At 39.9% G+C, this 12,953-nt stretch overlaps 1 protein-coding gene across 7 annotated transcripts in view; it reads left to right on the top strand.

Moving 5' to 3' along the window:
* Unc13c (unc-13 homolog C) overlaps positions 1 to 12,953 on the top strand; it is a 528,734-nt gene that overhangs the window by 377,790 nt on the left and 137,991 nt on the right. For all 7 annotated transcript variants that reach the window (XM_006510931.4, XM_006510934.4, XM_006510932.4 and 4 more), the window contains one exon: positions 1,132 to 1,217. In XM_006510931.4, the coding sequence (XP_006510994.1) occupies positions 1,132 to 1,217 (86 nt within the window). The remainder of the gene's footprint in view (positions 1 to 1,131; positions 1,218 to 12,953) is intronic.

The raw sequence follows: 12,953 nt of genomic DNA, 5'->3' as shown, positions 1-12,953 counted from the left end.
ACTGGAGATGCTTGAAGTGATATATATATAAGATGTATTTAATGTGTAATTTTATTTTTGTCCTTTTGTTCAGGCACTAGGACCTGATACACTCTTACTTTAGTTCTGATTCAAATATTAAATTTAATTAAATATAATTATCTATTTTTCCCCCCATGAGCCCAAAACACTCATTATGTCATTAATAATTTTACTTCTGCTAGCTTGCAACATAAAAAATTAATACAACACAGACTAAGTGGTATCAGCACCCATGTACAAATAAAACCTCTTAAAATAATTTGTCTATGATTATTTTCATATTTATAAAATATATTGAAGGCTGAGGACTAGTTTATATATGTATGTGTTTATTAATTTTTTTCATGGTAAGAGTTCCATTCTAAGTTTAAGTTATGGTAAATAAACCTATAAATGTATGTTTTAACATATGAGTAGATATTATGAAAAATCTAATGTATGTTTTTCAGCCAGGGGTATCAACGAAGTATATACTATTCTTTGTGTGGAAAGTGTAATTAGAATAAGTGTACATGTGTTGTATTACTCAAGGTCAGAGCAACATCCTGTGTGCTTAGGGAATGCTCTTTAGCTTCAGCAGAATTAATTTACAGAGTTAATCTTTCTACATTTGGTTTAGAAAACAGAAATCTCTATGCTTTGGTATGTCACGTGCATCACAAATGTGTGTGTGTGTGTGTGTGTGTGTGTGTGTGTGTGTGTGTGTGTGTGCTGGGTCTCTCTAGTGTTATGTGGTATCTGTTGTTTGGGTTCACTTTATCTACCCTCAAGATGAATGGGTAGAAGACAGTACTTGGTAAGACAGATAGAGCTGTTCTGACCTAAACACTTCACAGGGACATCATGGGAATCTCTTGGCTCTGCTACTTTGGTACCAATATAATAATGCTTATTTTCCCCACACCTACTAATATTTTCCAGCTTATACTTTGGTATGTATCCTAACTCCCAGCTTATTAAAGTCAGTAGAAATAAATTATATAAATGAAAGTATACATGATTGTGCGTGGGCTGTGTAATAACAGCTGTAGTTATGGATAGAATGAGACATTTTGGACTTTCAGGGATGCCATTATTTTTGATACCCTAACACGATGTGTTTTGTTTTAGGTTTCCACAAGAACTAAACATGGGGAAGATAAGTGCAGAAATCATGTGGTCTCTTTTTGCTCTCGATATGAAATATGCTCTAGAGGGTAAGTCCAAAACTTATCATATTTTCTAAAATATATGTAAAAAAATAACATTGTAAAACCTGGATTTTTGTGTTTAGCTTAGTTCTAATGCATATTACTTTACTACATGGTCAAAGATGAAGGTCACAAAGTATTTAAAAGTTCCGAAGAACACTTTTTTTTTTTTTTTTTTTTTTACAATGTCATGGTATGCACTCCACCTGTAGAGATATGCAGAGGCTGGAATAGTCTGTGAGAATTTTTTCCCCACAGTGAACAACACCCGAGGAAGCTATTTGTCTCCAACAGGTACTATTTGGAAATAGTACCTATAGGTAGGTGTGGTTAAAGTACAGCCAGCACTCAGTCAAAGTCAATAGGAAGGCTTTTCATCAGGACCACTCCTCTCAGCAAGTGCAAATTCAATAGTAGAGAGAGTCAGAGAAACACAGCCTTAGGTTAACTGTGTCTGTAAATGTTGTTTGAGGATCCCATCTACACATAGAGGTTGTAACGGGACCATCAACTGACAACTATCCTTGAACACAAAGCCTAGGAGAAGTCTTCTTCAGTCAGCACGTGGATAGTGAGCCAGGGAACACTAAGTGGCTTCTATCTCAATCAGTTTGAGGTGGTAAAAAAAAAAGATATTAGCCAAATCCTTTCCTGGAACAAGACTATGGAAGTAAATTACAAGCACTGCTGTTGGTAGACAGTTGCCATATCAGGGTAGGCTGATAGCAAGTGTCTGGAGATACTTCTAAATCAAACATGAGGTAGAGACACCACACCTTTCAAGGAGGCGTCAGTGAAGGAACACTTCATTGACAAAGAAGAAATAGGACCAAAATCTCCCCAGGTAAAGAACACAATGGAAATAGAGTCAATACATGGTGCGTTTGAGAGAAGAAAAGTCAGAGCATAGCAAGAAATAAGCTTGGAGACACTGGTAAGGGTGAGTTTACAGGGCCCAGTGGGCCCCTCAAGGAATTTGACTGTGCTGAGAGAAATAGAAAGGGTTTGTCTTATTCAGAAGCAGCTTAGAAAAGTATTTAGCCATCTTATAAGATTGACTGATGTGGTAGGACCAACTCAGAGCCCATGATCCTTGAACCACTGCTTCTCAGCCTTGCTAAAATGTAAACTTGATGTCATCAAAAAAGAGCACTCAGTCTACGAGCAACTAAGGTTCCCCAGGTAGCATCTCTTTCCATGGGCCTATTTCCTGTACTCTCCAGCCATCCCGAAGCTCCCTTGGGACATCTAAAATGTTACATAGTCAGCAGTAGAATTCTCAGTCTGACCCCTGTCCCAACCCCTGGTCCAACCCTGTTTCTTCTCCATGCTTCCTGTTGTAGCTCTTGGCATGATATTCATCTAGTGACCTAAACCAACAGAGTTAGGTCAGCATTGATTCCTTCATGTCCTCATCGGTCTCCATCATGGCTGCTCTCATGCCTGAGCTTCTCATCCTACTATCCATCTCAGACAACCATGTATGATTCTTCTGGTGTTAAATCCTCAGAAAAGACGTCCTCTAATACAGTAGTATTTCTATATGGATTATAACAAACTATAGAAATAACTCAATACTATAATGAACTATTCACATTACTTAGTAACTACTTAAGGCCCTCTTAATTCAGAGGAGCAAGAAAAATAGCCATGGAGGACATGCCCATCTGTGGTATTTGGGGCATGCTCATCATTTTGTTTTTCTGTCCTTACCTATACAAGCAGGGGAGAGCACATTGTCTCAAAATATCAGGGAGTGGGGAAAGGTGCGCCTCCCCCCTCCACCTGGCACAGCCCAGAGGAACTAATGTTTCAGATCCATATTAAGGAATACTTACTGGCAGCCTGTCCCAGTATTTGCTGTTATAGAGACTTACTAAAATCTATTGGATTATTGACTGTATTATAGACCCTTCATTATCAATTTGACACACCCTAGGATCATCTGAGAGGAGAAGCCTCTGTTGAGGAATTTTCTACATCAGATTAGCCTGTGGGCCTGTCTGTGGAGGATTGTCTTGACTGCACATTGAGGCACTAGGCCTAGCATGTACCTGAGTATGAGCTTGTGAATGAGCCAACAGTTTTCCTCCATGGTTTCTGCTTCAAGATCTTGCCATGACTCCATCAATAATGGACTGTGATGTAGACAAATACATCATTTCCTCATTTCAGTTGCTTCTGATCAGAATGTTTTATCACAGCAACAGTAAGGAAACTGGAGCAATTGTATTTACTTTAAAAAAAAAAAAAAAGTACCAATCCAGGTGTAGTGGGCCTCACTTATAGCCCCAGCACTTGGGAGACAGGGGCAGGTGAAACTCTGAGTTCAAGGCCAGCCTGGTCTACATAGGACAGACAGAACTTCATAGTGAGACCCTATCTCAATAAAACCAAAAAGGAAACAAAAAAATCTACCAGTTTTAGACAAGGAAATATGTATCCAAAAATATAAAACTTGAGATTTTAACATTTTTGAAACAGTTGCATTAGGAATGCTGCCAGTAAAATTTTCATTAGCTTTGATCATAAGCTTATTAATTGTGTGTTCATAATTTCATACCCAATACAAAAGCAGTAGCCCTAAATCCTGAGATTCTATCATCAAAAAGTAGTCCAAGATCAGTTAATTAACATTTCATAGCCACTGGGACTCAATACTCTGAGCAAGAAAATTGTTAATTTGACTTTGATATTGTTCACTTGTCATCTAATCTACCCACTTCAACTACATAATTCAGCAATTGTTGCCATTTTACACTTTACACTTGTATTTTTAGGAAGGTATATGTAGTAGCATAGGGGAATAACTTGGATTATATATCTTATATGACAGAAGCCCCATCAGGCTTTATATTGTAACAGGATTGGATTTGTCATTGTATATTCAGAAAACATTAGTATAAACTAATATATGTATTTGTGCGAAAGAAGTTGTAAATAGTACATTGAACCCCGAAGTCCTTCACCATTGCAGCTGAGCACCTTGGTGATATTTTAAACTAGAAGGGGATGAAAGATTTGAGAGTCACATGATGCAGAAAGCTTGATCATTTCTTATATATGAGTTTGAGCAATTAGCATAGAAACCCTCTAAACATTAGCTTCTTTCTAGGAAATCAATGCTTGGTAACTACAGGTAAAGGGTTACTGTAAAGTTAAATAATTGTGTGTGTGTGTGTGTGTGTGTGTGTGTGTGTGTGTGTGTGTGTGTGTGTACATGTGTGTGACAGGTTCCCCAAGAGGCCAGAAAAGGGCAACAGATCCCCACAGCTGGAGTTGCAAGTGTCTGCACAATGCATGTGCTGGGAACTAAACGCAAGTCCTTTGGAAGAGCTAAGCCCTCTCTCCAACCCTAAAGTGAGTCTTTAACATACCTTGCAAGTTCTCAAACAAGGTACTAATAGAAATAGAATGTTTCTGTCACCATACAAGGGATAAAGGACTTCCCAGAATTTCCAAAGAATTAGTTGGAGTGGAGGAAGTTACAGGTATGTGACAATCTGGCACACATTCCTCCCTTTTTCAATTTCAACGTGTCTTCAAGAAACATCCCCTTCTTATGTTACATAAGTAACAATTAATATAGAAAATGAGGAGTAAGAGTCTCTCAAGAATTGAAGCTGTATACTTAAAAGCAGTCCTCTGGCTGGCTCTTTTGCATGTTGTTATTCTGCCCATTTGCCTCATAAAACATTGTTAAAATTAATTGGCTGTGGAACACTGCTTCAAGCCACTGACCTAGACAGCCTGTGTTGTTCTTACATAATTTGCCTTGTGGTCAAAGTGTCTGAGTGTGACTGGTGAGCCGCTCAGATGGAGTCAGGTCAACAAAACAGAGTTGACTAGGACCTAAGCACTGGCTGCTTTGGGGAATAACTTTCTGTCCTAACCAAATGAACTCATCAGCTTCTAATTAAAAGATAAAATAACTTTCTCCCTATCTTTGCTCACTCTGTTTGAGGCAATATATTTTGTCTTTCTGATTGACATGAATCACCTTTCAAATTCACTATGTAGAAATTGCTACAATTGCTACAAATATAATACCTGTTGTGTGGAGTCAGGTACCAGAAGACCCTTACTATCCTGACAAAACCCTAGACTTAAGTAATGTGAGTGAGGAAGGAAAGGCTTATCTAGACTCAGATTGCAAAGGATTCAGGCTACCATGGTGGGCAAGCATGATAAAGCAGAAAACTCACATCATGACTGCCAGGAAGCAGAGAGAGAAAATGTCTAAGCTAGCTGGCTTTGTTCCCCACATTCAGGGTTGGTCTTGCCTGCTTCCTTAATCCACTCGGGAAAAACCCTCAGGAGCACTAGAGGTGTGCTTCTGCAGTCCCTGTGTCTGTATCAATCGAGTCAGCCAAGGCTAAGGTCACAAGAACACCTGAGGGAAAAGGAGAGGTGCAAAATGATGCTCAGATGTGAGGTCTGACCTTATGCAGAAACACAACTGGTCTGCAGAGTTTTGTCTGAATATCTCCCAAGATGGCAGGCAGGCCCAGCTTTGATCTGGGGCCCCACTGCTCTGGGTTTTCCTCAGTTTGGTGCAGTTTGTTAAACTTACCAATCCTCACTCTCCACATTTGCAAACTGAGTGAAATCCTACAGACAAAGCCTTGAAAACATAGCAATAGACTAGCATGGGAGGGAGGAGAAGTGGTTAATAAATACTCAACAAACATTAATTATTGATAACTTTAACCATTATGGTTTGATAAGCAAGAACTTGAGGGCAAACCATCATGTCAAACATACAAATGCCTCAATATTCATGCTACTGAAGTGTTTAACCAGTCAGAAAATCAATGGGCATTGTGTTTATCGTTGTATTAATTAAACCTGGCTGCCTATTAAAAAGAATGAATTTATGAAACTCCTAGGCAAATGGATGGACCTGAAGGGCATCATCCTGAGTGAGGTAACCCAATCACAAAGGAACTCACACAATATGTACTCACTGATAAGTGGATATTAGCCCAAAACTTAGAATACACAAGATATAAGATACAATTTGCTAAACGCATGAAACTCAAGAAGAACGAAGACCAAAGTGTGGACACTTTGCCCCTTCCTAGAAATGGGAACAAAACACCCATGGAAGGAGTTACAGAGACAAAATTTGGAGCTGAGACGAAAAGGTGGACCATCTAGAGACTGCCATACCCAGGGATCCATCCCATAATCAGCTTCCAAACGCTGTCACCATTGCATACACTAGCAAGATTTTGCTGTAAGGACCCAGATATAGCTGTCTCTTGTGAGACTATGCCGGGGTCTAGCAAACATAGAAGTGGATGCTCACAGTCAGCTATTGGATGGGTCACACGGCCCCCAATGGAGGAGCTAGAGAAAGTACCCAAGGAGCTAAAGGGAACTGCAGCCCTATAGGTGGAACAACAATATGAACTAACCAGTACCCCGGAGCTCTTGACTCTAGCTGCATATGTATCAAAAGATGGCCTAGTCAGCCAGCACTGGAAAGAGAGGCCCTTTGGACTTGCAAACTTTATATGCCCCAGTACAGGGGAACGCCAGGGCCAAAAAGGGGGAGAGGGTGGGTAGGGGATTGGGGGGATGGGTATGGGGGACTTTTGGGATAGCATTGGAAATGTAAACGAGGAAAATACCTAATTAAAAAAAAAGAAAAACCTAGCTGCCTGGAGAGTCTTAAACCTGGATGCTTTCTCTTTGGTGTAACACAGACTCATGCCTTCAAAGTTCTTATTAAGAGCAACTTTTGTAAGTTCCAAAGAAAGGAGTCAGATGTTAGGGCCCAGGTGTTAGGGGGACAGATATTAGGATTCAAATATTAGGGCCCAGGTATTAAGGAACCAGATGTAAGGGTTCAGATATTAGGGCCCAGGTATTAGGGACCAAGCATTAATGGTCAGACATTAAGGGTCAGATGTTCAAGGTAATATGTTAGGGGCCAGATGTTAGAGAAGGTCCACAGGACTTAAAGTAGACTCAAAATAATGATTATATGAAAGACTGCTTAGGATTCCATAAAATAGTGTTTCTTAAAGAGATGGTGGCTGAGCCTCAAGTCATATTAGAAAGTGTGTCCATATCTGAGAGTGACAAGAGTGACAGGCAGATGTCCGATGTCTCTGCCAAATTCATTACATCCTCATATCTGTGTTTAAACTAGAGGTTGAAGAGTTCATACCCAAGGCCCTGTGTCTGATCTTCCCTACTAGAGGTAGGGAAAACTCAAGGAAAAGAAATCAGTTTATCAAAGAACTATTTTAATCAGTCGCCTTAGACAGAGATTACTTACATGAGTCAACTTTTACCTGGCTTTAGTCTCCTTGATCAAGGTTGTGTACTTTCAGTCTGTGCAGGAACCAATGTGAGACTCTCATTAAAATGCAGTTTCTGGGTGAATATACTATAGCCTGGAGGGGCTGTCCTTCATCTCTGCATCATGAGGTAGTGGTGAGGGGGCTGAAGACAGTGGTTCTCAAAAGTGCCATTGAAAGTGAAGGCTGAGTTTTACCATTGTTTCTTAATCACCAATCACTGTTGTTGGTTCCTTAGGTGCCCTTTGAACATTACAGGTTGTTGAGGTTTCTCAAATTGACCTTTTACAGCATCATGCACAGATGTTGGCATTAACACTGTACACACATCATCCAAGGACAGTCTTCCTTCAACTTATAAACAGTTGCATAATCAATACACTCTGAAGGGACTTACTCCCCTAACTTCTATGTTGGTTGGTTTCTGAGAGAAGCCTTCTCTCCAAACACTGTTACCATTATCATTATCTATTGTACAGAAATATAGACCTCAGCTCACTTAACAAACTTAAGGTATTTCTGTTGGCCTTGTGATCACAAAGACAATGAAGTCAAAAAGACATGGTCTGTCTTTGTCTTACTAACCTTGGAAAGAGTGTCATGAGTTTCCCTTGCTTCTCCTCCAGAATTCTCATACTATGTCTACTACTTATTAGCAATACCATAGCTTCTATCACTCTGGTTTGCTTGCTAATCCTCAGGATAACCACCTAATACACAACCTTCCATTGTACAGTAGCAGGAATCCCACAGAACCATGGTAAAAGTCTCCCTTTATGAGATAGAGCCAAATTGCAACCATCAAAAGGTATCACAGACTGGCCAATAAAATCCACTCTCAGATCATCTTACAACCTAGAAACATCTACTAAATACTCTATGATAGGGATACAGAGATGGCTCCATTGTTAAGAGCACTTGCTGCTATTTAAGAGGACTAAAATTTTATTCCAAGTACCCACACCAGGCAGCTCACAAGCACCTATACCTCCAGCTCCAAAGATTTTGTTGCCTACAGAAGGCTTCTGTAGACACCTGGACTCACATTCACAAACATGCATATATATTCATAAATAAAAATGAAAGTTTTGTTTGAAAATAGAATTTCCAGTGTCATTTGATGGAAAACTAAGGATACTCATGAGAGTGGGTATCCAGGTAGACCAATGTCTTTAGCCCTCTTGCTCTGGCTATTTTAGAGGTTCCTCCTGTCCCACCCATCTTTATAACACTTCCTTCAGCACCTGGAAAACTCAGAGCCTTCCAGACATGTAATTATTTGAAACATTGTAGTCCAGAAGAGTGCAAATACAAATAAGTAGAGCAAAGTATCTGAATCACAACCAACAGGTGGAACTAGCAGTGGGCAGTGAGTGAGCACACAGTGAGTGAGCAGGAAGTGTATACATGGAAATAAACATAAAAGAAACCAAGAGGGTGACTGTAGTGGATGATGTCACCCTCTGTTTCTTCCTAAACATTTTTCAGAATTCAAGAGACTCATTTCATCCTTGCTTTCAAGGAAAGCATCAGGATTAATTCTATTGGCGTGCACATAGGAACATGGCACCTTCACACAGTAGGTGCATTTCACACCGTAGGTGTTTTTCACAGGATCCTCCTCTGAAAGTCCCCAAAAGTTCCATCTCCTCCCTCCTATTTCCCTAACCTCCTTATAATTAAATCGTAACTGCTTGCTTTATGTTTCTGGAGTAGGCAGGCAAGATAAACAATGTGTGTGATTAATTTAGTGACTGTCCGTGGAGACAGGAAAGCAAAACAGACATCCAGGAGGACCTGTGACACTGCTGTCCACCTGAACCTTTAACTGGCCACCATTCACCTTATTATCTAATTCACTGAAAGATAATTAAAATATTATGGCCCACATGATATACTGTGTCCCTTTGATAGACATCAGAGTAGGTATACAATTAACCCATTTTCTTTGGGTCCAGATGAAAAGATTATTAAACATCAGAACCAAGTATCTCAGACTATGAATGTGTCTCTCACTAGCATTAGAAGCAAATCCTTTTGGTGTACAACCCTTTGTGTTCTGAAATTAACTGTGGTGGCCTATGAATTTGCTTTCCACATCGATGAGTTTAGTAGAAGCAGAAGTAAAAAGAACTGAATTTCCAGAAACTCAGTGAGCTCTTCTATAGACCTGGCAAGTCCCACATTGCCTATTCAGATACTTAGTGCTGTGGCCAATATATAAAGAGGACATGAAGGTTTTTGATGGATGGTTCTCTTCTGCCTGTCAGGCTGTAACAAAAAAGTTCTAGTTACAATTCACACACTCTTCTACTTGGTTTTGAAATAAAGAGCAGTGAGAACTATCAGTGCAGGGTTTTGTCTAATTTTGTAGCCTGGTCCTTTGTGCTCCACAGAAACACTGAGATTTCTGGAATTTTCCATTTGAGATGTTATTTGAACTTAAATCCCAGGACTGGAGAGATGACTTAGCAGTTAAGAACACTTGCTGCAGATGCAGAGACCCACAGCCAAACATTAGGCAGATCTTAAGGAACCCTCCAGAAGAATAAGAGGAAGGATTGTAGGAGTCAGAGGGATAGAAGACACTGTGAAAACGTGGTCCACAGAATAAACTAAGCAGGGCTCATAGGGGCTCACAGAGACTGAAGTGACAAACACAGACACTGTGTGGGTTTAGCTAGGTCCTCTACATATATGTTATTGTTACATAGCTTGGTGTTCTTGTTGGACCCCTAACAGTGGGAACAAGAAATGTCTTTGACTCTTGCCTGCTCCTGGGACCCTTTCATCCTACTAGGGTACCTTGTCCAATCTTGATATGAGGGTTTATGCCTAGTCTTATTGTAACTTGTTATGCTATGTTCACTTGATATCCCTGAGAGGCCTGCTCTTTTCTGAAGGGAAATGGAGGAGGAGTGGATCTGAGGGACAGGGGAGTTGGAGGGCATATACTAGGAGGAGTAGAGGGATGGGAAGTTGCAATGGGATGCAATATGTGAGAGAAGAATATAAATAAATATATTATATGTACGTACATACATACACACAGCTTGGAAAGCCACAGCCCGTCATTTCTGCAGTGCTTTATTGGTTACACAGTTCAGTGGTCCATGAGGGAGGGAGTACTACAATTGTCAGACCGTATCTTTGCTCCATGTATTCCTTCTATATTCCCACTGTTTCTAGAACCACACAAACCCATAAACAAATTATTTCTCTTCTACATCCAAAACGTATCTGTTCTTCCCCTTCCCTTCCTCTCTATCACCCTCAGCTGGTTCCAGCCACGACCCCTACCCCACTCTGCTATCTCAAGATCCCCTGAATAGTTAGCACATTTCCATTCTTACTCTCCTGAAATCCACTAGTTCCTAGCAGACAGATTGACAGCCATCAGTTTAAGTTAGGTCAGGTTTGGCCCCACTACTTTTTCTATGCACAGGTTGGGTTGGAACTCCCTATGTAACCCAGAATGGATTCCCGCAGTGCCTTGGCCTTCCAGGTGCTTGGCATGCAAGCTCTTCTACCATGTGCAGCCCTGCCTCCTCTTCTAATGCTGGAATGTTCTCCCTGGCTTCTTTTCTCTACGTCCCTGCATAGAAATGTCATCTGTCTCTGGAGTCTCGCCTCCTAAAGCATCTGTAAGAATGAAGTCAACAGAATCAGGGTCCTTGAGGAATTTTACAAGTGCTATACCTTTCACAGTAATCCAAATTCCATCATCCTGGACAGAAATCTGTTCCCATCAGCCATCATGCTCTGCCTTGCCATGCCAGTGGGACTAGAGGCTTTGAATAGGTGAACCTTGTGGTGTGTAAATTCTACCTCAATCTGCTCGTAACAAAAGGTGATTTGGAAATATAATTTTATACAAAAAATTTTAACTATTAATATTAAGTGTGGAAGAAGCTCTGAGGATAACAATTGTAAGCATTTTATAAATGTCCCATTGCCCCTGTGCCTTCATGTAGTGAATAGGTCGCCGTCATCATCATCATCAATAGTGGTAGTATTTATTATTATGAGATCAGGTCTCATATAGCCCAGGCTGGTGTCAATTTCGCTATATAGTTGAAGATGATCTTGAATTTCTGCTGTTCCTGCCTTCACCTCCTGAGTTCTGGGATTACAGGCATGTTCTACCATACCTAGTTTATGCAGGACTAGAGACTGAACCCAGGGCTTCATGTTTGGTAAGCTAGTAATCTACCAACTGGGGTACATTCCCACCAAGTGGTTCCTTATTTATCCTTTTATTCATCAATTTCTTCATACCATAATGGGTAATTATTCTCATGATTGATAGAGGCCAACTCCTTATAAAGAAACTATGGCAACTAGAATGCATTGCCCATAAAATGTTACCTATAATTAGTTAGCAATTGTCTCTATCACTTTTCCTTAGCATATTCACATAGCATAAGACAAATTATAGATAGCTTCAATTATTAACCAATACTGGTATTTTAAAATGTTCACTTGTCTTTCAATTATTGTTTGTAATTTAATTCTACCCATAACCATTACATTCTAATTAAAAACATATTTATGGATGTGTGTGCACCTAGGCATGTGTATGTGGAGGTCAGAGGACAGCTTACAGGAGTTGATACTCACATACCATCCAAGGGTTCTAGAGATTAAACATGGGTCATCAGGCTTGGCCACAAGCACCATTACTCACTGAGCCATCTTGCCAGCCCTAGTTTTCATCTACTGGTTCATATTCCTTATCTCTATGGGAAGTTGATACTGAAATTTGAAAAGCAATGTAGTGACAACATTGCTTCAACAATTCTTCCATGAATTGACTTCTCTCATCTAAGGAGAGAGGTGTTGAATCACCCCAGGAGTTTCAGCATCATGTCCTCCTGAGTAAATGTACTATATGAAATGTAGATATTAACATTAAATTTTAATAGCACTTTGTCTTTTATTGTTTGAAATTCATATGGTATACTGCAATGTACACTATCACTAAAGCATTTTATTACCTAAAAATATGATAGATTGTGAGTATAATTATAGGAGCAAGTTTATAATGTTGACCTTCAAATCAGTTTTAAAAGCACACTTCCCACTCAGGAATTTACTTAACTGTGAAACAGTCCTGAATATAAGAAATAGAAGTTTCAGATTGATAATCGCTGGTTTGTAAATGAGGGAAAACCTCTCTTCATATACCCCTTAAGTCATAGTTATTAACTTTTATTTTGCCCAGGTTGGAATGGCCATGCCTTGCTGCTTTTGGTTTTAGTTGTTAATTGCTTTTTACATTGTGCAAATGTCATGTTTTGGTATCCAACCCCCATTTCTGTGGATTTGCTGAAATAACATGACCACTTAGGGGAGAAAAAGACTCATTTGGCTTTCAAGTCCAAGTCCAAGTCTAAGTCCATCCAAGCAGGGAAGTCACAGTGACAAGAGC

Source organism: Mus musculus, chromosome 9 (assembly GCF_000001635.26).
Source record: "Mus musculus strain C57BL/6J chromosome 9, GRCm38.p6 C57BL/6J".
NCBI classification, from domain to species: Eukaryota; Metazoa; Chordata; class Mammalia; order Rodentia; family Muridae; genus Mus; species Mus musculus.
Note: the sequence above shows the minus strand (reverse complement) of the source record. Positions and strands in the feature narration are given on the sequence as shown.